General features: G+C 50.4%; 12 protein-coding genes across 12 annotated transcripts; 5 read left to right on the top strand and 7 right to left on the bottom strand.

Moving 5' to 3' along the window:
- Nucleotides 1–590: 590 nt before the first annotated feature.
- Nucleotides 591–4,165, top strand: ASPSYDRAFT_137783 (uncharacterized protein). Its single transcript, XM_040840802.1, has 4 exons — nucleotides 591–1,139; nucleotides 1,186–1,498; nucleotides 1,558–3,263; nucleotides 3,319–4,165. Exons 1-4 carry the CDS (start codon nucleotides 946–948, stop codon nucleotides 4,082–4,084), a joined length of 2,979 nt encoding a protein of 992 aa, XP_040696291.1. The 5' UTR covers nucleotides 591–945; the 3' UTR covers nucleotides 4,085–4,165.
- Nucleotides 4,166–5,142: 977 nt separating this feature from the next.
- ASPSYDRAFT_164475 (FAD-binding oxidoreductase) lies at nucleotides 5,143–6,370 on the bottom strand (the record flags this gene model as incomplete). The annotated part of the gene is made up of 2 exons (XM_040843267.1): nucleotides 5,143–5,873; nucleotides 5,926–6,370. The coding sequence occupies 2 exons, from the start codon at nucleotides 6,368–6,370 to the stop codon at nucleotides 5,143–5,145; spliced, it is 1,176 nt and encodes a 391-aa protein (XP_040696290.1).
- A 479-nt stretch (nucleotides 6,371–6,849) lies between these two features.
- On the bottom strand, nucleotides 6,850–7,943 carry ASPSYDRAFT_1169473 (carbon-nitrogen hydrolase family protein; the record flags this gene model as incomplete). The annotated part of the gene is made up of 4 exons (XM_040840221.1): nucleotides 6,850–7,190; nucleotides 7,243–7,323; nucleotides 7,410–7,729; nucleotides 7,783–7,943. The coding sequence occupies 4 exons, from the start codon at nucleotides 7,941–7,943 to the stop codon at nucleotides 6,850–6,852; spliced, it is 903 nt and encodes a 300-aa protein (XP_040696289.1).
- A 210-nt stretch (nucleotides 7,944–8,153) lies between these two features.
- ASPSYDRAFT_704946 (uncharacterized protein) lies at nucleotides 8,154–9,090 on the bottom strand. The gene has a single exon (XM_040850510.1). The coding sequence runs from the start codon at nucleotides 8,692–8,694 to the stop codon at nucleotides 8,194–8,196; it is 501 nt and encodes a 166-aa protein (XP_040696288.1). The 5' UTR covers nucleotides 8,695–9,090; the 3' UTR covers nucleotides 8,154–8,193.
- Nucleotides 9,037–10,416, top strand: ASPSYDRAFT_51901 (aldo/keto reductase). Its single transcript, XM_040848385.1, has one exon. The coding sequence runs from the start codon at nucleotides 9,128–9,130 to the stop codon at nucleotides 10,280–10,282; it is 1,155 nt and encodes a 384-aa protein (XP_040696287.1). The 5' UTR covers nucleotides 9,037–9,127; the 3' UTR covers nucleotides 10,283–10,416.
- A 478-nt stretch (nucleotides 10,417–10,894) lies between these two features.
- On the top strand, nucleotides 10,895–12,245 carry ASPSYDRAFT_51900 (uncharacterized protein). The gene has a single exon (XM_040848384.1). It carries the CDS (start codon nucleotides 11,305–11,307, stop codon nucleotides 12,151–12,153), a length of 849 nt encoding a protein of 282 aa, XP_040696286.1. The 5' UTR covers nucleotides 10,895–11,304; the 3' UTR covers nucleotides 12,154–12,245.
- A 561-nt stretch (nucleotides 12,246–12,806) lies between these two features.
- Nucleotides 12,807–13,760, bottom strand: ASPSYDRAFT_137778 (acyl carrier protein). Its single transcript, XM_040840801.1, has 4 exons — nucleotides 13,582–13,760; nucleotides 13,451–13,531; nucleotides 13,342–13,390; nucleotides 12,807–13,281 (listed from the first exon to the last, which is right to left on the bottom strand). The coding sequence occupies exons 1-4, from the start codon at nucleotides 13,666–13,668 to the stop codon at nucleotides 13,241–13,243; spliced, it is 258 nt and encodes an 85-aa protein (XP_040696285.1). The 5' UTR covers nucleotides 13,669–13,760; the 3' UTR covers nucleotides 12,807–13,240.
- Nucleotides 13,761–14,141: 381 nt separating this feature from the next.
- Nucleotides 14,142–15,927, bottom strand: ASPSYDRAFT_62804 (FAD-binding oxidoreductase; the record flags this gene model as incomplete). Its single annotated transcript, XM_040850173.1, has 8 exons — nucleotides 14,142–14,271; nucleotides 14,331–14,827; nucleotides 14,881–15,007; nucleotides 15,062–15,108; nucleotides 15,160–15,344; nucleotides 15,405–15,421; nucleotides 15,475–15,740; nucleotides 15,802–15,927. 8 exons carry the CDS (start codon nucleotides 15,925–15,927, stop codon nucleotides 14,142–14,144), a joined length of 1,395 nt encoding a protein of 464 aa, XP_040696284.1.
- Nucleotides 15,928–16,251: 324 nt separating this feature from the next.
- ASPSYDRAFT_37284 (uncharacterized protein) lies at nucleotides 16,252–16,850 on the top strand (the record flags this gene model as incomplete). The annotated part of the gene is made up of 2 exons (XM_040845522.1): nucleotides 16,252–16,278; nucleotides 16,446–16,850. The coding sequence occupies 2 exons, from the start codon at nucleotides 16,252–16,254 to the stop codon at nucleotides 16,848–16,850; spliced, it is 432 nt and encodes a 143-aa protein (XP_040696283.1).
- An 828-nt stretch (nucleotides 16,851–17,678) lies between these two features.
- On the top strand, nucleotides 17,679–19,520 carry ASPSYDRAFT_62803 (MFS transporter; the record flags this gene model as incomplete). The annotated part of the gene is made up of 3 exons (XM_040850172.1): nucleotides 17,679–18,498; nucleotides 18,551–18,892; nucleotides 18,946–19,520. 3 exons carry the CDS (start codon nucleotides 17,679–17,681, stop codon nucleotides 19,518–19,520), a joined length of 1,737 nt encoding a protein of 578 aa, XP_040696282.1.
- Nucleotides 19,521–19,611: 91 nt separating this feature from the next.
- ASPSYDRAFT_62802 (putative isochorismatase family hydrolase) lies at nucleotides 19,612–22,114 on the bottom strand (the record flags this gene model as incomplete). The annotated part of the gene is made up of 4 exons (XM_040850171.1): nucleotides 19,612–20,264; nucleotides 20,939–21,392; nucleotides 21,520–21,913; nucleotides 21,963–22,114. 4 exons carry the CDS (start codon nucleotides 22,112–22,114, stop codon nucleotides 19,612–19,614), a joined length of 1,653 nt encoding a protein of 550 aa, XP_040696281.1.
- A 170-nt stretch (nucleotides 22,115–22,284) lies between these two features.
- Nucleotides 22,285–24,045, bottom strand: ASPSYDRAFT_214235 (FAD-dependent oxidoreductase). Its single transcript, XM_040844088.1, has 4 exons — nucleotides 23,706–24,045; nucleotides 23,369–23,637; nucleotides 22,929–23,308; nucleotides 22,285–22,871 (listed from the first exon to the last, which is right to left on the bottom strand). The coding sequence occupies exons 1-4, from the start codon at nucleotides 24,011–24,013 to the stop codon at nucleotides 22,380–22,382; spliced, it is 1,449 nt and encodes a 482-aa protein (XP_040696280.1). The 5' UTR covers nucleotides 24,014–24,045; the 3' UTR covers nucleotides 22,285–22,379.
- Between the last annotated feature and the right edge of the window lie 211 nt (nucleotides 24,046–24,256).

The raw sequence follows: 24,256 nt of genomic DNA, 5'->3' as shown, positions 1-24,256 counted from the left end.
CTGGCCAACGTCAGCCACTAGACATCATAGTCATTATACTATGTTTAATATAAATTTGGCACGACTGCCCACCGTTACGACGCGGCCCGATCCGTCTCTAGCAGATGCAAACCAAGCCGTCCTGTCTAGAAGGGACAGGCGATTAAGGCCTAACGCATCAGGTATACCAACAGTCCTAAAGGGCTAGCATTATTCCCACAATCGCACTAATATTCCAGACGGTCCAGCGTCTAGGATCAAGGCAGCAGTGTGGCATTGAACGTCTCTACAGACGAAACGCATACATCTTGGCGGACGGGTCCACTCTATAATCATGTCGCTCGTTCTGGTTCATCAAATGATTGCAACTGGAAGTACCAATACGAAGTGCCAAGACCATATCAATGCGGTCCCTGAGAAGGAGTTGGCCAGCATTCAGCCCTCGCGGATTCGGATGTGAATCCCTCCGGATTCCGCCTCAGATTTGCAAGGCTGGACATCTGTTACCAATTTTACCTTGGATCGGGTGCGATCGGCCCAGGATCGCCGGCGAGGATTTATGCAACTGACAAGGCTCGTGTCTTGGTGCACCATCTCAATCCGGGCGACTATTGACTACTAGCGAAGGGCTAGCCCTGCACTCAGGGGCTGCCAGGTACGACTCCAGTGGACAAATTATGTACTACCAGTACTCTCGAAGCCGGAATTCTGCGGTATTCAGCCCTGGATGCTGAGAGGAACGTGAATTCTGTGCATTCTGTGGGCAATTATGCATGTATAACCCCTGATGCGGCATCGGTGTGGGAAGTTATGCTGCATAAAGCACTTATTCATTGGTTTCGCAGATCTTAATATTGCATCACAGTCTCCACGTTCTGAACTCTGATCCTCCATCTCCAAGATTCTTAAATTCTTCTATTCCTGTTTCTGCTTCGGCATTCTCATTCCCCTCTCCAGCACGCGATCATGTCCGCGAGTAGGGCTGTTGAGGGCAGCCACAGTACGCCCAAGAAACGGCGCCTGCCAGCATTCCTGGACCATTTCAACGCGCGCGACCTCAAGATCTTCTTTCGCTGCTGGGCCGCCGCTTGGGTCGCTGCTCTGTTAATTTTCATCGGCCCAGCCGCTGACAATTTTGGCTCGGCGACCTTCTTTGCCTGGTAAGTCTCTCCGTGCTTTGGCTTTGGCTGGTGCTGACGGCCCCAGTCTGGTTCTGTTTATGCTGCCCCCTTCCGGTGTACTGTTTGTCTTCATTCTCGGATCGCTCAGTCTGTACATTGGAATTGGCCTGGCATGGGCATGGGGCGTCATCACCATGAAGGCCGCTCTGGCTGCCAGGCCCAGTGCAGACACCCAGGCGCGACTGGCGGCGCTGCAACAGGCTGCTGCGACTGAGGCGCAATCGACAGGGGCCTCTGTCGCCGGAGTTGCTCAGCGCATGATCTATGACGGCTGGATGCTGGATACGCGGGTGACAGCTGTTGTCTACTGCATGCTATGCGTTTTCATCTATTTACTTGTATATCCCTACCCCTTGCGCAGCTGCATGTTCCTGCATAAAATACTAATCAGCTCTAGTCGCGCCTGAGAGCGTCGAATCCGAAGACTGCCTTTACTGCGATCTTTGGTATTATCATCACCGATCTTTTTCTTTGCTATGGGCCTCTCCTGCCCTCGTTTAATGGCACTCTGCCCCTGGCCCTGGTGAAGCCTGCTGCTGCCGGTACTGGACTTGGATTTGCGTGTTCAATTCTCTTTTTTCCACAATCCACGTCCGATATAGTCCTCGAAGGTATAGGGGATTTACTCCGGCTGATGGAGGATTCACTGCAGTACTCTGCTTCCGCTCTGAGCAAGGACTCTGAACCACTGGATCCCCAACAGCTCCAGAAACGACGGACTAAAATCATAGGGCAGTACCAAAAGTTCGAGCCATCGTTCGGTTTTCTGCCACTCGATTTCTCTATCGGCAGCTGGGGCGCTGAGACTGTTGCGACCTTCAAAGATCCGGTACGCCAGCTCGTGGCAGTGATCCTGTCACTGTCAGAGTTCCATAAAGGCACGATTGAAAGTCGCGTCCAGGCCCAGGAGCTGAAGGAGCCGCCAATTGAGACTGAGGAACCGGTTGAGGAAAAGCAGGAGAAGAAGGATAAGAAAGGGAAGAAAGAAAAGAAGCAGCGGAAGGTCGGCGCGCACCATCTTGCCCAGGTGGCCGATTTGGTCAAGGGGTTTCAATATACAGAAGACCAGTCTGTCGATCCAGATGTGGCGAATGAATTCACAGGCCATAGCGTAGCCGCCATGGACGCTTGTTTAGAAGGACTGCGAGTTACAGGCGAGTGTGTCCGGTTTGTCGAGCGACAGCATTGGTATCACAAAACCTCGCCGGCAGCACATGAGGAGCTGTATGAGCGGACTAAGGCCGTGCTCGAAAAACTACGCCAAACCAGAGCAGCCTTTCTGCATGATATGACGGAATCTCTTATTACTGGATATGCCTGGTTGTTTGAAAATGAGAACCCGGACGAGAGGACTCGAGCGAATCAGGTGGCGGGCATGATCATCTGCATGAACTTCCAAGAGCATATGGCAAAAGCGCTGGATAAAACCGAGGGTCTTCTAGCCCGCATGTCAGATGTCTTTCCCGACGCCACTCGAACTCGCTTCTGGTGGCCGACGAGTTTGAAATACGCAGCTCGCTGGATGCTCGGAAAGAAGGACAAGGCCCCTACATTGGCACCAGCCAGCGAAGATGATCCCGATCAAGCTCCTGCTGGTGATGCTACACAGACTGCGCAGGAGAAGTTGCGAATTCGTCGTGGATATCGGCCTCGACCGCGCCACCCTGTGGGTAAAGCTGTGATTGGGATTTATCACTGGCTGACCTGCGACGAAGGATTGTATGCCCTCCGGATGGTTGTGGTTACCATTGCAGTTTCCATTGCTGCCGTGCTCCCGCACACTGCAGGTTTCTTTTACCGTGAGAAGGGCTTTTGGGGGTTGATTATGGCCCAGACGGGACTTTTGGTCTACATGGCCGACTTCACATTCTCTGTGCTCGCTCGACTCGTTGGTACCGTTGGAGGAGGTGTCTTGGGACTGCTCGCCTGGTATATCGGTTCAGGAAATGGCCCAGGCAACCCGTATGGCTTGTCGGCTGTTCTCGCTGTGATGCTGATAATATTTCTCTGGATTCGCCTTTATCTTCCCCCCAATCTTCTTACCGGCGGAATCATGGGCGCCGCAACTTTTCTACTCGTGGTCGCCTACAGTTATGTTGATACGTGAGTCAACCCTTCACTAACATGACGCAGCATAAAATCTGACAAGCTGCTTTAGACACAATCCTACATACGGAAACCCTGGCGTCGGCTACAACATATTCTGGCGACGATTACTCCTCGTGTTGATCGGAATCGCCGCAGCAACAATCGTCCAGATGCTCCCCCGTCCCCCCTCTGCCTCACGTCACGTCTGCAAATCTCTCTCCCGGTCTCTACGCACTTTATCCGACCACTATGCCCTCCTCCTCTCCTGCTGGGGCCGCGCAGGCACTGAAGGCCAAACCATCACGGAGCCAATCTGGCTCGAACTTACCGAGTCGCTCGTGCTGCTCGAACCCATGATCTACAACATCCGATTCGAGTTCTCCAGCTCCCAATTCGACTCGAAGAGTCTCGGACAAGTTAAACAGCTCTGCCACGCCCTCAATGGCTTCCTCGCCCGTCTCCTCGCAGCATCAGGCACTCTACCACAGGAATACAAAGACCGTCTCGCCCAGCAAATGGGCATCCTGGACCACCGCTGCATCGGTGAAGTAATGGCCGTGCTAGGAGTCTGCGAGCAAGCGTTGCGAACAGGCGATGCACCGCCGGAAATCCTACCGACTCCGCTTGTGCGCCGCGCGCTGGAGTACTGGCAGACACATCAGACGGAGTATCTGCTGAGTGCGGATATGGTGCGTGACGAGGACTACCGCCGGTACTGCGTTGCGTTGGGCTCGTATATTCGGTTCTTGGGGAAGATTGATGAGCTGGTGCTGGTTATCAAGGGAGTCCTGGGTGAGGCGCATCTCGTGTCGAAGGAGTTGATAGATCTGGTTTGATTACCGTCTATTTCATAGAGGTCGACAAGACATAATAATATATAAACTGAAATATAATAATACAATACATTACTACTTCACTACAGTCGGACCCCATGATCATGGTGTACTGGGAACTAAGTACAGTACTGGATGCCACAGTCAGTCCGGCCAGTCCGGTTCAAGATGCAAGGTAGTTGAATTACTGCTAATCTGTTGCATTAACGCGATTTCGTTTTTATGCACTTTCCGTTACCCAGACTGCCAGATCGAATTCCGACGTGATCGGTTTTGTTTTTGTATCAACTTACCATCCAAATCGGATCTAGGTAAATCCTATTGTATCGAAATAATCCGTCGTGAGATGCTTATTTATTCTTAGGCATCTAAGTGGCTTATATACGGATTATTTGCTTCAGGAGAAATGTTGGCTCCGTTATATATACTTCGTGCGGTCCGTCTAACCCAACCTTAGCATTGAACCGGGATCGAGGGAGTAACGCGAGATCCGACCCGAATTTGATAGGCAAGCCCTTTACAAATAAAAAAAATGCTCATGCTGATGATTTTGAAGATAGTAAGAGGTATTCCACGGTGAGAATCACGCTACTTTGGGCCTAATCATATCAACTACATCACCTTGCCAATCATCCCTCCAAAGAGCCCCGAAGGACAACAGTAAATGAGATACAGCGACCACTTATAAAGCAAATATAATAGCACGACAATCGAAGCACTCTTTGTGCCTTGACAGGTCTTCAAAGTTCGTCGTTTGCCCTAAACCAAGACGGTTGCCGAGCTGGCAGTTTATACCCTCCACGCCACAGCTTCTCCAGACTCCGTTTAGGATCATACGCATCTCTCACCTGCATCATCCTAGTCACGTCTTCAGCGGCAAGCGAATGCTGGTATACGCTCTGCTCCTTATTTGCGTAGTTCAAATAGACGAAATCAGTCCAGACGCCGCGCTTCCGGGCCTCCTTCTCGGCCATTTTACCCAGCTTGTCCGTGGCGCGTTTCATCGCTTCGTCGTCTGCAGGATCGGTCCATGTGGCCATGATAAGGTTTACTACAAACCATTAGACCAAACGATAGAATAGAGTAAGGGGGAATTCACATGTCAGATCCTCCCCGCTCTCGCGCATGCCATTGTATACCGGGCTATCACGAGTTGCTTCGATAAAGCTCTTTTGGAATGCCTGCGAGTTCACACATACCGAGACCCCGTCTTTATCTAAGAGTGACCCGTAGACCTCGTCGATCAGCTTATATATATCTAAAGCGATATTCGTGGTGGCCTTTGTGGTAAAAGAGAACCAGGCACCGCGGGTTGCACCAGGGAGAACTGCTGCAATGACATCTTTCACCACATCATGCGTGCTCCCGGTTCTTTCAAGGTGGTGAATGGGCTCGACAGCAGTAACAGGGGGCACTGGTACGCCGTCGTCAGTGGTAGTGCATGTCATGATCATCTTCTGGCGACGCTGATGAGTTAAAACGACTGCCTTAAACGCATCGGTATTGTTATTGCCATGCGAATATGCATGATAGTCGGAAAACGCTTCCGTCACTGTCTGGTCTGTAAAAGGGTATACGCTGACGGCGCCCCATATAACGGGAGAGTGGTAGGTGGTCATGTCGAATCTGGTAATGATACCATAATTCGAGCCAGCGAGTTTGAGCGCCCAGAAGAGATCAGGGTGGGATTGCTTGTTAGCATTGACGACTGAACCGTTTGCCAACACAACCTCGTAATTGAACACATTGTTTGAGCCAAAGCCGAGAGCGCGGGATTTGAATGCGATTCCACCTTTTTGTTTGTCAGGAATAGATGTAGACTGTCTGAACAGGATAGGACTTACCTCCTGCAAGGAACCCACCAACACCAACTTCGCTGATTCGTGCTCCAGCAACAGTCAGATTATAGGGTACCATTTCCTTATAAACACTCTGCCATGTTGAGCCTGGCCCAAGCTTTGCAGTATGTTCACTGGGCACAATTTCAATCATGTCCAGTCCCCGTAGGTCGACGACAAATCCTTCGTCAATATTGGACGCGCCTTTCCATGCCATATGCCCGCCTGAAGCAACAGCAAACTGGCAGTGGCTGGCTTCTGCAAATTCAAGGATCTGGGATACATCCTCTGTGGATGCCGGCTTTACCGTGCAGGCTGGGGAGAGTTCCCGTTGCTGAAGTGCGTAATATGTGGAATGGCGCTCTTGATATTCGGGAGAAGAAGGGAAGTGAACGAGAGATGGAAGACGCTCATGGAGCTTATTACACTGGAGCAGCGTTAGCAATACCATCTATGTAGGATGCAGAGCGACGACCTACGCAGTTGTGAGGTTGAGTCAAACCATTCGCATACGCAACTGCCGCTGCAGCAAGCAGCCATAGACTGGATACGGTCTGCATGTTTAAAGTACAAAATATGATACACCTGGTATATTGAAGAGTTGAAAGTCGTCTTGCTTGTCGAACGGTACACGGTTACGGTGTGTATATCGAAGCGCTATAAGGTCAACCATCTTGCCAAGGTTTATTGCAAATGACCGATATTTATGCATCAACAATGGACGTAGAATAGTCTGGCCGATGATATACTAATTTGCTAGTAATCTATGACAAAGTTAAACTGCAGAACCGTGGAAACGCCATCTAACGGTCGTTCCAGACCATCAACCAGTATACGGTGGCTCTCCTGGGTAGAGTTACGGCGAAAGGAAATTATTAATTGGGTTCAGAAAACAGTAATAACATTACAGCTAGTACCTAGAATGACAAATTAAGCCGAGCGAACAGACTTCTGCTCCTCCATATTCGACACCAGCCAGAGCAAATCAGGACGACTACAGTGCCCGCAGCAATCCAGCAGGCTCTTTTCTTTTATTTGATGGTCAAAGTCTAGATGCGCATAGACAATTCCCTCCTCAGTGAGCGGCAAATCCTTTGTCAGTTTCCGCCCATCGGGGGCAAATATTGCACTCGCGCCTCCTCCAGGTGCGTCGAAGACCATCCCATGCGCTGTTCCCAGCTTGTTAATGCCCTTTTCGCTGATTACGGTCGTGGAATGCAAGGTAAAGGTTTGAGATTCCACTGAATATATACGTGAAGCTGCTTCAACCGCTTTGCCAACATTAGCTGGAACTGAGGCTGGGTATAGGACACTGGGACTGACCTTCCTGGGACATTGAATATGAATGTTTACCACCAGGATGCGGCATAACAGGAGGCCAAGCAGCAACGTGGATTTCCTCCCCTTGTGAGAACGTGTGGTATTTCAGCAGTGGATTGTAGTGTTCCTAAAAACTCAGTATCGGCCACCTACACAGAGGTTTGCTATACTAACACCACAGGACAGCGCACCGACCCGACCAACCGGAGTCTGAGCAACGTTGCGCAGTGACGGTCCATGGCCATCGCCAAAGACTGTTCGCTCCATATGAATGGGCTTCAGCTTGCGCCTTGCCACCAAGAGAGACCCGTCGCTGTTGATCGTGCACTGCGCAATGTAGAGAGTACCACCACTCCGCTCGGAGAACCCGAGACAGACAACCATCTCGTTATCTGCTGCGCATTTGCGAATAGCCTCCATTTCGGGAGAATCAACCACCAACGAGTTCTTGACGAACTCGACATTGAGCACAGGGTCCATTGGTCTGCTCCTGGTGAAGTTAGTAAGGACCTCAAACGCCTATACTTAGGTTGATAGTGATACAATATCCACCCGGGATACCCAGGCACCCAGAGCTCTGAAAATGCGATTATCTGGGCCCCTTCATTGGCAGCATCCTGTATAAAACGGCAGGTCTTTCGAATGGAAGCTTGAAGGTCCAGCCACTCTGGCTCGGCCTGGACGACTGCAGCTTTCACGACCATGTTGTCTACTCGAGATGTAGTAAATTAATGAGTAAATGATGAGGATCTGTAGTCTTAAATATGTTATTATACCTCATTATACTGTCCCCGGGACATAGAATGTCCTGTCGGCACTGACGATAATTTGCCAGAGATTGTAATACATCCACCACCCACGTCATCAGTCGTCCGCCCACATTATGTATTATTAATTAACTGTCCACAAAATTATCGGTGTTTTATTAGAGTATGTTTATTTCTTGTTTTAAATCTACTGCTGTATACGGTGTACAGCCACCGGTCGGTCATTGAATGCATGTACCGAGTGAAGACTTAAATCAACCACCCACGTTCTCATTCCTAGTCCAAAACAAGAACAATACAAATTACCCACTTCTTCCCCTCCAATGAGTGCTTCAACTAAGATTGATGCATCCTCCTGGGTACGCAAACTATGGACGCCTATCTCAGCGAAATCCTCGCCCTCACATCCAGAATCCGCGCCGCCACAAGGACGAGTGGTTACCCGAATACATATGCGCAGCAGAACGAGAAGTAACCAATGCAGAAAACTCGGTGCCAGCGGGAAATAAAACGAGTGCCCACGAGGCGTATCTGCGCGCATCCAACTACTACCGCACGGCCGAGCTCTTCCGCAGAGGCAATGTCGGGAAGGACGAGATTGCACGTTTGAAGTATAAAGGTTCAGAAACTGCATTCGATATGGCCATGAGGCTGTCTGTTTATGAGTACCAGTCGATTCGAATTCCATACGAACTAGCGGCGCTGGGTATTTGGTCACCCTGACAATTCAAAGAAACCCCGACGGACCATCAGCTTCAATGGTGGACCTGACCCAACCGTTGCCGAAGTAGACAGCCAGATTCTCTGCCTGAGCACCTCCGCTCTGACCAGGGATTCGTCAGTTTGAGAGAGGATGAGGGGGGTGCTGCGCATTGTCCTCAGGGTACCTTCTTCAGGCTCCACCAGGTTATTTGTTACTGGGCAAATAGGAAACAGCAGTAATACCCACAGCGAAGACCTCCGCTCCACCGTAAGCAGCGACTGGGCAGACAGGCGGAGATATCGGCGATGATTACAACAGGCCGCTCGACGTCATGACGATGCAACATATAAAAGCCGCCGCAAACGCAATCCAACCCCATAGTAAAGTCTTCGCAACCAAATCCTGAATATCAACCGCCATGACTGCGATTGAGAAAAACACCGACTCTTCTCTTTTCCGCCACCGCCAGCTGGCACCGACCGCCGCTGTCCGGGTCTCCCCGCTATGCCTGGGCACAATGACCTTCGGCGGCAAGCAAGAGGCCAGGTATGGAGAGTGCTCCAACAAGGAAGCCTTTGCCATGCTCGACTACTTCTATAGCCAAGGAGGCAACTTCCTCGACACAGCCAGCGGGTACCAGGAAGGCCACTCGGAGATGCTGGTCGGGGAATGGATGGCCGCACGCAAGAACCGCGACCAGATGGTGCTCGCGACCAAGTATACAACCGCATACATGACACAGCATAAAGACCGCATCCAGTCCAACTACGGAGGAAACAACGCCAAGTCGCTGAAAGTCAGTGTCGAGGAGTCCCTGCGCAAGCTGCAGACCTCGTACATTGACCTGCTGTACGTCCACTGGTGGGACTACACGACCTCCATCCCGGAACTGATGCACTCGCTGAACGACCTGGTGGTCGCAGGGAAAGTGATCTACCTTGGTATTTCGGACACGCCGGCTTGGATTGTTACAAAAGCGAACCAGTACGCGCGGGACCACGGCCTGCGCCAGTTTGCGGTGTACCAGGGGATGTGGAATGCGGCGATGCGTGATTTCGAAAGAGATATCATACCAATGGCGCGCGAGGAGGGGATGGCGTTGTGTCCGTACGGCGTGCTGAACCAGGGCCGCTTCCAGACGAAGGAAGGATTCAAAGAGCGGGAGAAAAATAACCCCGGTCGCAAGTTCATCCCAACATCAGAGCATGACAAGCAGGTCTCTGCGGTCCTCGAGGATGTGAGCAAGGCTAAAGGTGTTGAGCTGCTCAATGTCGCCCTAGCCTACGTGATGCAAAAGACTCCCTATGTCTTTCCCATTGTCGGCGGCAGAAAGGTCGATCACATCAAGGGCAGCATTGCCGGTCTGGATATTACCTTGGACGAGAAAGAGATCGAACAGGTCGAGGGCGCCTATCCTTTCGACCATGGATTCCCCCATACCTTCCTGAGCGGCACGATGTTTGACAACTCAACACCGAGGATGGCAGACAAACCGGGCGATGTCTGGTTGACCAAGCCGCTCGGCAAGTTTGACTGGGTAGATCAACCTAGGGCTATACGGCCATCGCAGTAAATAGATACAAATGAAATGTTGAGCTGCAGCCACTGGTAGAAACAAGGGATGCAACAATTTATGGCAGGACTAATATACTTATTGTTTCTTGATCGAGGCTGCAAGGCTATATTCGACCCGAAAATTAATAAGTAGCTGGGAAGGTCTTGATATTAATAGTAGAGATACTACTCGCGCGCCTACTCGTTCCCCAGTGCGTCGAACGGGATTCTGTCAATACTACTGCCATACTCGCTGGCTGTCTTCACGACAAATTATATGGCCACGACAGAAGAGCCCATAAAAGAATATGACATGCGACGAAAAGGACATGAAGATCGGTTGACTTCTAGTGTCAAGTCAACTGCTTGGCGCCCTGCGCTTTGGGCAGCATGCGCCAAAATAGATACGAGGTCAGGCCACAGGACCTGGCAGAAAACCTCTTGTACTGACCAATGACGTGGATTCAAGCTCTGTATAGATCGTAGAATGTAGCCTGATCGCGTTAGCCAGTGGGGGTTCGTTGCATTGTGACCGAAGCGAGTCAAATGACATACATATTCTGCTGGTCGTCATTCGTATATTTAATGGGTTCAGAGTCCATCAGGTCCAGCCAAGTAAATCACCGGATAAGCACTGTTCATCTTAATTGAACCGGGTAGACGAATAGAGTTGAGGCAGGTTCTCAATGACATCTGTCGCGTCGTCGCCACGAGTCTCTTCCAGAGCCTGAAAGGAACATCGCACCCTGAAATGGCAGCCGTCAATGTTCCACGCGCCGTCCCGCCAGACGAAGAAACTCTAATTGACAAAAGTAATTGGTTAACAAACGTTCTGCTATGTAGCAAAGTGGACCAATCTCATCTCAACGAGTTTTTGGATACGAGGCTGCAACCCGAACACCATGTAACCTGGGCTCGCTTAGCCCTACTATTCCTTGGCTAATTTCGGGAACGTCTCCTCAGGAAACCTGATATACCGACTGCTTTTCCTCCCCAGAAGTGTTAAGGCTAGTTTGTAGTATAATACTCCGCCTTGCAACAATGCTCCCTCACGGTTTTTCCACTCTTCTCTTGTTTACCGGCTATCAGGCTCTTCCCGCCGCAGCATGGTTTATCGAGCAATATGCAACACTAACGGTCCTGCCGATGGTTGGGGAAGACAAAACTCAGCCTGTCGCCGTCACCACCACAGCACCGCTCCCGTCGACCGTCACCCCAACGACAACCATCACTTCGACCTGGACGGAGGCCGTATCCAGAGTCGGGGGCGTTGACCGTGCCAAAGTTGACGTGACAATGGAGTACCTTATCTTCCCCAACCGGACAGACATCCCAGTCGCGTCGTGGGACTATTTCGACCGGTTCTATCCCTCTAAAACAGCAGACACAATGCGAACAAACTACTATGTCCCAGTGACAGTTAAGAACCTACCCTCCTGCACGAAGACAGAATACACATACACCGACTCCGTGGAGATCGAACTTCCCGCATCGTTAACGGCGCAAGCCACGGACGAGAGCCTAGTCTCCTTTGTGACAACGTATGCCTCAACAATCAGCACCAATCTTGGTGGGCAGGCGGCCACGACGACAGTCTGCGACGTCTACCTCAAGAGCGATGCGGTCCCGGGCGCAGACGAGGCGTTTGTTGGAGAATACTATCTCACCGAGTGTGTGGATCCGCGGCGCTCGACTTGTTCCGCAGGGGAGAATACCGCTGCTACGGGGGCTGGGGGTTGTAATGGGCTGTACCCGCCGACTGCAGCTGCACAGACAACGGATGTAAATGAGCCGACTCCAACTGGCGGGGCTGCTAGTTCTCGAGCTCAATCTTTTTGGGGACTGGGGTGTCTTTCGATGCTGATATACCTGCTGTGTCTCACTTTTTGATCTTCCCACAGCTGCCTGCGTAACATAAGAGAGCTTTACGGAATAAAATACTATATACTTCTTACTTTACTCGGATTTGTGTCCTAATGGACCGGGTACACTACAGTATTATTTCTGTTCATTCTCGTAGCAGCCAGGGCTGGAAACCTTGCCCCTGAAGCTGTTACCTCAGGACGAATTGGAAACCACCTGTTGAAGATGTTCCTAGGGTCATACGAATGGAGGTTCTGCACGGGCTGCTGTCGGATACGCTCTCTTTATCCCTTTCAATCTAAAGCCATCGCAGGAAAGAGGTACTGATGAAATGTTGTTGAGCTGGTAGCCGCTGGTAGGAACTAGGCTATGGGACGCTACATGGCATCAATTTACTATTCTACGTCCAATATTTATCCAGACATCCTTATGTCTCCTGGGTTGAGACTGGACCTCCGAAAGGCTTGACCAGGGCTGCAGATGAGCCGGTGGCGCAGCTTCAGCCAGCCACAATAGTGGAATGTGAGATCATAGACTGCCGTCAACAGAGGTAGATCAACAAAGCCTTCATGAGCAGCTGGGAATGCGGCTGGGGAGTGTACAGATGGAATGGATGTATTGGCGTATATAAATGGCCGCAGCCTCCTATCTACGATGACATTCTACACGGCTTCTCATTTCGTATCAAGAGTCTGGTATTGGGCCATCGTTCACAGCCAACACTGTTGCAATAGCGTATTCTCCATCATGGCCAATAGAAAGCTGTGCAGCACGCTTTCGGGCACTTTGACCATTTGTGGCACTCAGCGCAATTCTTCTCCATGCTATGGTGGCACGGACTTATCCAATATGCGGCCGGGGATTCTATTTCAGAAATCGCAGTGTTACTCCGAAATATGGACCAATCTTCGGTTCCTTCGCTGAAATCAACTGGAAGATCGGCAACAGCACTGATTTCGTGTTCATTTTTATATAGGACAAGTGTGAATTCTCAGATCATTGCCATATGCGAATCATTTTGATTCAATTCAAGAGCCATTCGTTCTGCTATACCCTAGTAATCGTTTTGAAGAGGATTCTCCCGTTATAAGCAGTAACAGAGAATATCAATTGTTCAAGTGTTGTTTTTGTTGATATAGTCGATAACCGCTTGAACTGCCCGTAAATGTCACCATCAGCGCCTGCTACATGAAGTGAGAGTCGAGGAATATGTACCAGTTGTCAATTTTGCAGCATCTTCATCGGAAATTTGGATGGCAAATTCCTAGCCATTCAACCCATAAATTTAGAATCAGGCTCAGAACTTTGTTACGGATTTTCTTACCTCTTCAAATGCCGTAACAAGTTCAACTGTATCTAGAGCGTCGGCACCGAGGTCTTGAACGAAGTTTGCATTGGGGACGATCTGTGGAAACCACTGTTAATCGGACCCTACAGATTGGCAGGGCTACTAACCGCTTCCTCCTTCACATCGAGGTGCTCAGCAATTACCTTCTTCACCTGATCCTCAATGGCGGACCGCTTGATATAAATTCCCTGCATTTTATATCCAGATACGTTGACGACACTGTATGAGGCGAGAAGGGCGAAGACAATGGGCAGATGGAATAGAACACTGCGAGTGCCGAGGATCTTTAATAGCCGGGGGGTAAAAAGAAAAAATTAAAAAAAGGCAAAGAAAGCGACTAGTGTCTTTCTTTGCTTATAGGAAAACATGTTTCTTTCCATCAAATGCAAGGGATGCGAGGGCTGGGCATGTAGATCTTGTCGGACTGGCCGATCCTCCTTCCCAGATGATTTCCAAGGGACACAAGGAGGAAAGACCCTCCTAAGTGCTCCAAATAAATATTAGAAAGTCTTAATTCGCAGTACTAGCTGGAAGCAGACAAATTTGTAGCTATAGACAGGTCCAGCAATTCTGGCATATCATCCACCTTTGTTCCCTGTTCTTCTCTCATCCGAACCCATACCACGCAGGGCTGGACAGAAGGGCACCATAAACCTGAAAGGCGTCCCTAAAGACGAATTGGAAACCACTTGTTAAAGAGGTTCCTAGGGTCATACGCTCTCTTTATCTCCGCCATGCGTTTGAGATTGCTTCCAAAGATTTCGCTTGCATCTTCATCGCCAGTTGCGTAGTTAGAACTAGGAAGGAAACACGTTAGCATTTGCGGCCTCAGAATAGAGCCTTCGAGGGTACATACTAAACCTTCACTCCTGCTCTTCCATTTTCCGAGGCCTCGCTGGCCCAACCCCTGACAGTCTGCATGATTCTCTTTGCGTATTTGACCGCCACAGCGTCCAAGGCTGCGCTTTTGAACTTTATTTCAACCATGGCGAGGCGGTGATAACCACGATTAGCAAACGCCGTTGCATCGTTCGGAATAGAAGCTATTTTAGCAGGATGGTCAAACTGGAAAAGCACCGCGGACCCTGCTGTCTCCGGATAGGCCTGCAGCATCCCACTGTATTCTTGGATCACTTCGTCCAACTGCCCAAAGATCAAGGGCGGCTCCCAGACTGTCCCAGCCTGGAACTTTCGACCGCCGTGCTTTGCCCCGTCGAGCAGCAAGGAATTTACCTTTGCATATGGCATCATAGATGTCCCGTTGGCGATGGAGTCAATGGATAGGACTTTGTCAAATCGTTCGCGGGCTGCGTCTTCAGGGCCGTCGTAAAAAGGGACCACGGCGATTGTTGGCTGTATTCAACATTAACCTGTAGGCTTCGTCCAAGATTCAATATTATACTCACCTGCCCATTCGGCGGTGGTGATACGATAACAAGCAAAACACTTTCATTAGGCTGTTGCTCGCTGCTCCACTCATTCAAGAACTGAACAATTTCTGGCACTTTGTCCAGAGTGTAGACAACCATTCCACTAATAAAAAAATCAGCACCAGACATTCATATTTCCTTTCCGTGTGAGACTGACGCAAATACTTCGTCCGGCTTTTCATATGCCTGAAATACAAACTCCACCTGGTAGCAGAGACATTAGTCTACCGTAGCTCTAAGAGGGAGAAAGCATACAGCGACACCAAAATTACCACCGCCGCCGCGAATCCCCCAGAAGAGGTCTGGATGCGAAGTATCTGATGCTTCAACGATTCGACCATCTGCAAGAGCAATCTTTGCGCTGAGCAGGTTGTCCAGAGCTAATCCATATTGCCCGGAGAGCCAGCCATACCCTCCTCCCAGCGTCAATCCACCCACACCTAGACATTATATAGGTCAGTAAGAAATGGTTAAGTATAGCTTTAGTTAAAGGAACGCACCTGTATGGTTCACAGTGCTGTGTGTCGAGTCAGCGTCACTTACAGTAAACCATGAGGGATAGTGACATACCCACCGACGGCCGCGAGCCCTTTTGCACCGAGCGTCTCGTCCACATCCGACCAGAGAGCTCCACCCTCCACTGTGACGGTATTTATGGCCTCGTTGACAGTGACTTTATTCATGTTCCGCAGGTCGATAACAACGCCACCTGCAGTAGACGAAGCCGCAAAATGCGAGTGGCCACCTCCACGAACAGCAAGGTCAAGGCTGAAGTCGACGGCGAGCTTTATTGCTGTGGATACATCTTTTTGAGAAGCTACCAGTACAATGCCGCCCTGTAGGGTAGAGGTGTAAGTGCAAGGTTAGGGTTGGGCTTTAGTTGAAGGTGTCGCTTACAGCACGTCTTTCGCCGACTTCATTCCATCGTTTGATAACATCTGCGTACTCTGCGTCTTGGGGAGTGAGGAAGATGCTCTTAGTGAGCTGATCTTTGAATTGTTGAACTTGCGATCCAGTAAGCATGGTTGCTAGTATGGCGCCGGTAGTAGGAGACTTGGTTCATTATTAATGTCACAACGAGGCGATGGGTTTCTTAAATATACAGCCATTCTGCTTGATAATACAATAGATCTACTCCGATATCTGCAGTAGCTCGATTTAACGAACAGTAACGATGTAAGTGACAAGCCAAGCCAGTGCACTGGTGACATACCGGAGCGTCGGTGACATACCGGTGGCACTCTTGGCTCGACCAGGACCATTCGGGGGCGCTTCCAAGATATCCACCCAAGATTGGAGGATCTTTACTCTATTATTGGCTCCGCCCGGCGCAGATGCGGTCGTGCTATGATTAGAAATTATCACGAACACGAGGTATGCCCGTGTCTTCCCTCCATGACCCCAGCGATCAGAACATAAAACACAGTCTAATCATCAATTAACTCCCAGTGACACTGCGATATGTGATCGACTGAGCCAGACAAGAAATCCAAGGCAGGCATTCTTCATGCTAAAACTCAAATATCGCTAATTCTGGATAGAGCTACCAGCTGGAGCGGACTCGCAACAACCAGCGTCGCAGTCGTGCCCGAAGGCGTGATTATATCGCGACCCTGGAAGCCAGAATCCAGAGCTGCGAGCAGTCACGGCGAGAGGAGGCTGTGCGTGGTCCCGATGAAGATAGAGACGCGGTAGACAAGCTGCAGAGAGAGAATGCTCGTCTTAGCTTGCTACTTGAGGCTCTTGGTATTAACAAGGAGCTTCAAGACTCATTTCCAGGAACAGGAGGGCTGTCCTCGCTGGGCCAGGCGGTTGGCGAGGAGGCTATTAACTCTCTACAGAGCGGATCTTTTACCAGCACACCGACTGTAAATCTCCGATATCATCCCCAGTTGCAGCAAGGATTGACTGATAGTGTGTCATGCAGGCGGACCAGCAGTCAATAGGATGGCCGCAGCCTTCTATTCCGGTGTCGACTGGACTTGATCCAGGAAATTCGTTACCGGTACCATCAGGGCCTGCACTCTCTGCGAATGAATGGATGCAAAACCCTTTAATCAACTCAGCATTCTCATTTTCTACACCTTTACCATCGGAGATGACGGTTCATCCGCAGATACTACGTGATCAAAACTTCCATAACATGGCAATGAATCCCGATCCCATATCACTGGTCACACAGCTCCAGACTGCATCCCCGGAGGGTTTGACACCATGTTCATTAGCCTATTCTCTCGCCTATCAATAAAACCGTAAGGGACACGACACTACTTATTTGGATGTTAGGCTTTTTGTAGGCTATCGGGCATGTGCAGTGGTCGGTGACGGATGCGCGGTGGAGAACAAGGTATTATTCCGCGTTTTAGCAGATATTTCTTAAATCGAACATTAATAATGAATGCTATCTACTGGTGGCGTCATTTTTGAATGAATACGCCGTTTCTCTTCCCGCATTCTCAGATCCATGGATCACCGGTCTGTCACCAGCGGAACCTGGGATGTCACTGGCAGACAAACATTAGACTAGTGGCGTCTACTGAAACTCTATGAGTCGTCGGACTATTTCATTATCTGCGCCCGATGGCACGATGGTATATTACCAAGCAAGGCTGGTGGTTGATGTTTGAACGGTATGTCACCGGATATTAAGCATAAGGGCCTAAATCCGAGCAGAACGTATTATCAAGCAAGAAGTATGCTCGATCGTATTTAAACTCGAGTAGATCAAGCGTGGCTGCTCCAGATAACTGAAGCACAGGCAAACAGCAGACAACATGGCAGACATTATTCGTGATGCCCCCATCGGGCAGCTACTGCGCTTCATTTCTAGGAACCGCCTCCTCCAGTATCCTGAGGAAAAGGCAGACTTCAAGCTTCCTCCTCAATGGGCACATCTCATTGATAGCTCGACCCTTTCCCTTCCTAGCACGTCTGACCCCGCGAGCCCTACCAGACAGGATGGTAGTACCGGCTCCGGCGATGTTGAAGAGGGCCAACTACACCATAGTCAATCAGCCAATACGCCTAGTCCAGCGGCCAATACACCCAGTCATGACAGCAACGCCGATTCCACCCCCATTGTCCCGGCAGTAACGAAAGATGGTGCCATTCTTGTCGACTGGTACTCTTCCAACGACTCCGAAAACCCTCATAACTGGTCGCGAGGCAAGCGTGCAGCCATCGCGTTCATAATCTGCATTTATACCTTCGTGGTCTATACCTCCTCCGCTATTTACACTTCTTCCACTGAGGGTGTTATGGCAGCCTTTGGGGTTACCCGCTTGAATGCCTCGCTCGGTCTATCGCTGTACGTCCTTGGCTATGGTATCGGCCCCCTTGTGTTCTCTCCGTTGAGTGAGATCCCCATCATTGGGAGGAACCCTGTTTATACTGTGACGATGTTCTTATTCGTCATACTCTCCATTCCCACGGCTTTTGCGACCAACTTCCCTGGGTTGGTGATTCTCCGCTTCCTACAGGGGTTCTTTGGCTCGCCCTGCCTGGCGGCTGGTGGTGCCTCGCTTGGAGATATCTATAGCCTCATGGCGCTTCCCTTTGCAATGACGGCCTGGGTTGCAGCAGCATTTTGCGGACGTAAGTTCTTTTTATTCCTTTTACACTGATACCTTGCTGACTCTACGAAAAGCGGCGCTGGGGCCGCTACTGAGCGGCTTCTCTGTTCCAGCTGAATCGTGGCAATGGTCCCTCTTCGAGACTATCTGGGCATCTGCTCCTGTCTTCCTGGCCATGTTTGTCTTTCTTCCTGAAACCAGCGGTCCCAACCTCCTGCTGCGTCGTGCGCGGCGCCTTCGAAAGCTCACGGGCGACTCACGCCTTGTTTCGCAGAGCGAAATCGACCAGCAGCACATGAAACTGTCGAGCGTCTTGGTTGACGCCCTTATCAAGCCGATGGAGATTACCATCAAGGACCCGGCAGTGCTCTTCGTACAGGTATACGTGGCCATTATTTACGGCATCTACTACATGTGTAAGTCAAGAACACCTTTCTACTTATACTGAACCCATCTGATAGCCCCATAGTTTTTGAAGCCTTCCCTCTCGTCTACCCCGTACAGTACCACATGAACCTGGGCCAAGTCGGCCTCGTCTTCCTGTGCATCCTAGTCGCCTGCCTACTAGCTGTACTCGCCTACTGCATCTATATCTACTACTACGTGAATCCTCGCATCCTTAAGTTCGGCCTTGGCCCTAACGAGGAACGCCTGATCCCGGCCCTGCCCCTGTCCGTATTCCCAACCATCGGCCTCTTCCTCTTCGCATTTACATCCCGCTCGGACATCCACTGGATAGTTCCAACAATCGGCATAACAATCTATAGCGGCGCCTGTTTCATCATTCTGCAGTGTATCTTTGTGTATATCCCGCTCAGCTACCCGCCGTACGCAGCCAGTCTGTTCGCGGCGAATGATTTCTTCCGCAGTGCGTTTGCCAGCGGGGCTGTCCTGTTTTCACAGCCCATGTTTGCTAATTTGGGTATCGCGAGGGGAGTGAGTCTTCTGGGGGGGTTGAGTGGGATTGGCATTATTGGGATTTGGTTGTTGTATTTCTTTGGAGCGAAGTTGCGTGCCAGGAGTCGGTTTGCTGTCAGTGGATAGGTTACTGGATTAATGCAAGGCATGCGGTCTCAGATATCATTATGGTTATAGTCAAATTGGACAAATGTCTCATAGCTAGAATGATATATGTCTAATTCTTAATCTCACCAGCAGAAATAACTGTCCCAAAAGCATCTGCGACCTCGTTAAGCGCCACCGAAACCAAAGTATCCGCTGCAACACCAGGGATATGTCTATCGCCAACACCATCCTGGGCAACAAGTACATCATACCCAAGCTCAGCCCCAGCCCTGGCAGTGGTAGAGACACAAACATGAGCCATATACCCCACAAGAACAATCTTCTTCCCACTATCCCCAAGAGTCTTCAAATAGGCATCCAGATCTGTCTGCGCAAACGAGCTAGGAAAGTTCTTCGTAACAACCTTCTCCCCAGTCTCGGGTGTCAACTCCTGGAACTCCTTGGCTAGTTCAGTCCCGGGAGTGAAGACAGGAGCACCCTGGGGCACTTCGTGAACAACATGAACGATGTTCTTCTGTTTGCCGGCCGCGCGGTATCGCGAGAGCAGGTCGGCGATGACCTTGCGGCTCTGAGCGACATTCTCGACTTTGAGTTGGCCCGAGGCGTACTCGTTCTGGGCGTCGATGATGATCAGGGTGGAGTCTGAGACGGAGGCAGTGGATGGGGGGACGCCGATGAGTTGGCGGAAGGATTTTGCGTTGGCGGACATGTTTAGAAATATGGGAGGTGAGTTGGAGTTTGAGTGTGTAGTTTGAATGTTCTCTGAGAGTGTTCTTGAGCTGGTTTACATCTTTTAATGCGCGGGGAGGGGAGTATATATAGGCAGTGGCGAGTGGGGAACAGGAGCCTGTTCCAGGAACGAGAAACATCGGGGAATTTCTAATCTTCCACTCAGCGAGCGCAGGATCAATAATCAACGAGGCGATCTCGGGTGGAATTGGTGGACTTGGTGGGATTCCGGTGGGATTCCGTAGGCTTAATGGAGGGATGCCGTCGCCACTTTCATTGGCAATGGTGCTCTTTGGGCGTATTCTAAATGTTAGCATCTAACATTAATTAAAGAACTCGAGGATGGTCTGGGAATAGCCTGGAAAGGAAGAGGAATATTTATTTATCGGACCTTCCGTTATATATAATACCATTAACTGGTATCCACAATGCTGTAGTTTGAAAGGTTGAATATATATAGTTGCAGAGATGGATTAATGCTGCTGGGTATTGTGATATTGTTGGCATATATAATGCAATAGGAAAACGGCCTAATACCGCTAGTGGTTTTTATGGTTGAATGGTATTTCAATAGATATCATGCAAAAAACAAACATAATAAAGTAGCAGGGCCATTTATATCCACTGGACTTCCATACTGCTATTCAACCACTCCCCATAGCTCGAGATCCAGTTACCCTCCTGACTGCTATCCAGCCTCTTCCCACGATCGGCCTCAATCTGGAGAAGACGAGAGAGCTCTGGATTTGACTGCGCATTCCAGAGATGTCTGCTGTCGGGGATGGGGAACTGAAGATCAGGTAGACCTATCAGTCGATCACCGCATAAGCGAGAGACCTTGTACAGTGCCAGCCCCAGTCGTTTGATTTCTTCCACCCCGACCCAAATGCAGGTAATCGAGTCGAGATCTCGATACCGCTCGAGCATGCGAGGGTAGTAGAAGATATTGTTGCGGAGACATGTCTCACAGAGTGCCGACAAGATACCGCGGTCGAGAGGTGTCATGGATAGTGTCAAGTCAAGTGAATTACACCTCGCCTCTGAAGAGATTAGAGAAAATATGACATACAGCAGAATACCCTGGTATGTTGCAATCGGCCAGCGTGAAGCAGGGGTATCTCCGCTCTCGCCCTGCTCTTCGAATGTCTTGTCCCAGTTGGTCTGTATTAACCGAGTCAGAACCAGTATCCGATGGCAGAACCGTACTTACTCGCTGTTCCTGTATAGAAAGGCCCATTTTGGAGTGAAGCTCGACGGCTGCTCGTTTTGCTGCCGCACTGCCACTGGCCCAAAGACCGACCATCATGACAGCCTGGACTAGAAAGGGAGGCTCATGTGCGATGTCAAATGTGCCCTGATGCAGAATAGGCCAATGACGGTGGAAATGGGCAAAGTAGAGATGGACACAGTGTTGGATTTTGTCTCCAGGATTCGCATCTGGAAAGATTGGTTCCAGGGTCGTCTTGTCGGCATCTACGATATTCTGCCCGCCAGCGCCTTGCTGTGCCGGTGGAGGATCACTGAAGATACACTGACGCCCTTTGGCCTCACAACGTGTGCAAGGAAGTCCTCCCCGACATCGAACCTTTGCGACTCGACAACTCTCGCAAGCTTGCGTTGTCCGAGCAGAGGCGAGCTGGGACTCTGCATGGTCGCGACCGACATGGCGTCGGAGGGTATCACTACAATTTTTCAATATTCAGACAACATTCTGACAAGTGGAAGTCATACTTTCGAGCAAATGTGCGGCGACAGAACGGGCAAGGGTGGGCAGGAGGACCACGATGTTGGGCTTCGTGGCGATGGAGATGCTCTCTCCGCTGGTAGCTCGAGCTACAGCCGGGGAACTGGCATTCAAAGCGTTTGGAGGATGTTCCTGGCATGGCTGGTTTATTCTGCTGTGATATTGAAGAGAGAACCGCGTGAAGATGGAGATATCCCACCGGATGTGCTCGGCATCCCACCAGCTGGCCTCTGCCAATCACCAGTTCAGTTCGAATTCGAGTTGCCACATTGCCTAACGCGAAAAGGAATGTAGTGGATCAGCTTGGGACCGGGAATATGCCAATTTGGAAAACAGCGTATTACGAAGTATTCCTTTATGAGAAATTGTATTATAGGATTGACATATGGATCGGCGATATGACCCTACCAGCCAAGAAGTAACCTGGACACCCTTTCGTAATTCTGATATATAACTACAGCGATCGCGGCTCCAGCGACTACGCTGCCCAATTTAGAAACCGTAGTAACGCCCCCAGTAGGACTTGACTCCTTTGCGCGTTGTTGTGGAAGGTCCGCATCGATTGCAGGCAGAGGAAGATAGTCAAGCCACGGTCCTTGATTTGAGAACCCAGCGTATGCATTTGCTTTCGTGCTGTCCCCGACAAGGGGAATAATGTACTGTGCTGCGAACTTGTAAAGCCAGGTATCCTGAGCTTCGTACCGTGTGATCTGTCCAGAGAGGTTGCAGACAGTATGAGCTCGTGGACTTTGCCCTGCAAAGTATCTGTCAAACACTTCGCCCAGCTGCTCATTGGATGGATTGGGGTGCTTCTTCAGCAGAGGCACGAGGCCATTAGTGAGGCGGGCGATGCCTTCGTAGGCCAGGTTTCCTCCTAGTCCCGGGTTGATGGTGACCTGTAGAAAAAATTAAGTCAGGTCATTGTTCTCGCTGTATTATGGTAGAAACCTAACCTTATGCACCGCATCACCCATCAGTACAACTCTACCATGGCTCCATTTGTTCAGGACACCTTCCTCCAGTGGAGCCATTGTAGCCTTGACCCGGGCATTCCAGAGGTCCCCTACCGTGTAGCCTGGACCGAGCTGTGAACCTCCGTACTCGCGAATGAGGGCTTCCGCGTCATCGTGGTTGAATTGTGGACAATTCGGTGTCCTTGTCTTGGAGCCGGCCTTGACGAACAGAAACCAGAAGACCAGCCCATGCACTCCGGCGGCTGCAACGGCTGAGTATTTGGAATAGTAGACATTGTGGACCATTCCATCGCGGAGGAAGGGACCGCTGAGGTCGTTTCTTGACACCCCGAAGATGCAGTTGTACTCGCTCGTGAAGCCTAGTCAGTCGTCAGTATAAGACAGTAGACATACTGAGTTCAACGCTCAACCCGCCTTACCTTCGACCAAGTGTATACTTGACTCCGGGTCAGATTCGCGGATCTTTTCTGCCATCAATTGCCTCACTCGACTGTGTATGCCATCCGCTCCCACAAGGATATGCCCATGATGTGTTTGCCCGTCCTGCGTGGTGACCCTAACACCATCTTTGGTCTCGGCGTAGTCAACAACACCATTAAACGCATGCAGCTTCGATTTATCGTGAATGTGACTGTGTAGAATATCCAAGGCCCTGCATCTTTCCATGAAGATAATCGGTCGTCGGAGTCTACCCCATTACGCTTGCGTTAGCAGGGCTACTTCTCCACCTTTTAATTATTATGTTGGTCGACTTACACTTTGTTAATGACGCCAATAACATGCGACTTTTCGAAACAATAACCGGTTTCGCTATAATGATTGCGGTCCTCTAACGGGACAATTTCTCGCTCTATATCCTCCCACACCCCCAGCTGGTCCAGAATCCGCAAAGAGTGAGGATGCAATCCAATCGAGGCACCTAACTGCGGTGCGAACTGTCCTTTTTCAAAAAGCTCATAATCGATTCCAGCGCGCTCCAGTGCAAGGGCCAAACCAAGGCCGACAAGGCTGCCCCCGGCGATCAGGACCTTGAAACGGGCTTCATCCGGATTAAATTCCGCCATCGGGAGAATGGCAGGGAGCGGCTGAGCGGAACATGCGACCGACGCATTAGTGCGAGGCTCAGTATTTATATTCGAAGCTTCGAGTGAGCCGTCACGGGCCGAGGAACAGGAACCCGGCGAGGCTGCGACAGAGAGGCGGACGGGAAGGTGCTGGCGTGCCCTAACGAGACAGGCGTTTCAGGCACCGAATGGGGACCTGCAACTCCGGGGCCGTTGGGAATTAGCGGCAGGCGCTGCGCTCAG

The sequence above is a fragment of the Aspergillus sydowii genome (genome assembly GCF_001890705.1).
Source record: "Aspergillus sydowii CBS 593.65 unplaced genomic scaffold ASPSYscaffold_20, whole genome shotgun sequence".
NCBI classification, from domain to species: domain Eukaryota; kingdom Fungi; phylum Ascomycota; class Eurotiomycetes; order Eurotiales; family Aspergillaceae; genus Aspergillus; species Aspergillus sydowii.
Note: the sequence above shows the minus strand (reverse complement) of the source record. Positions and strands in the feature narration are given on the sequence as shown.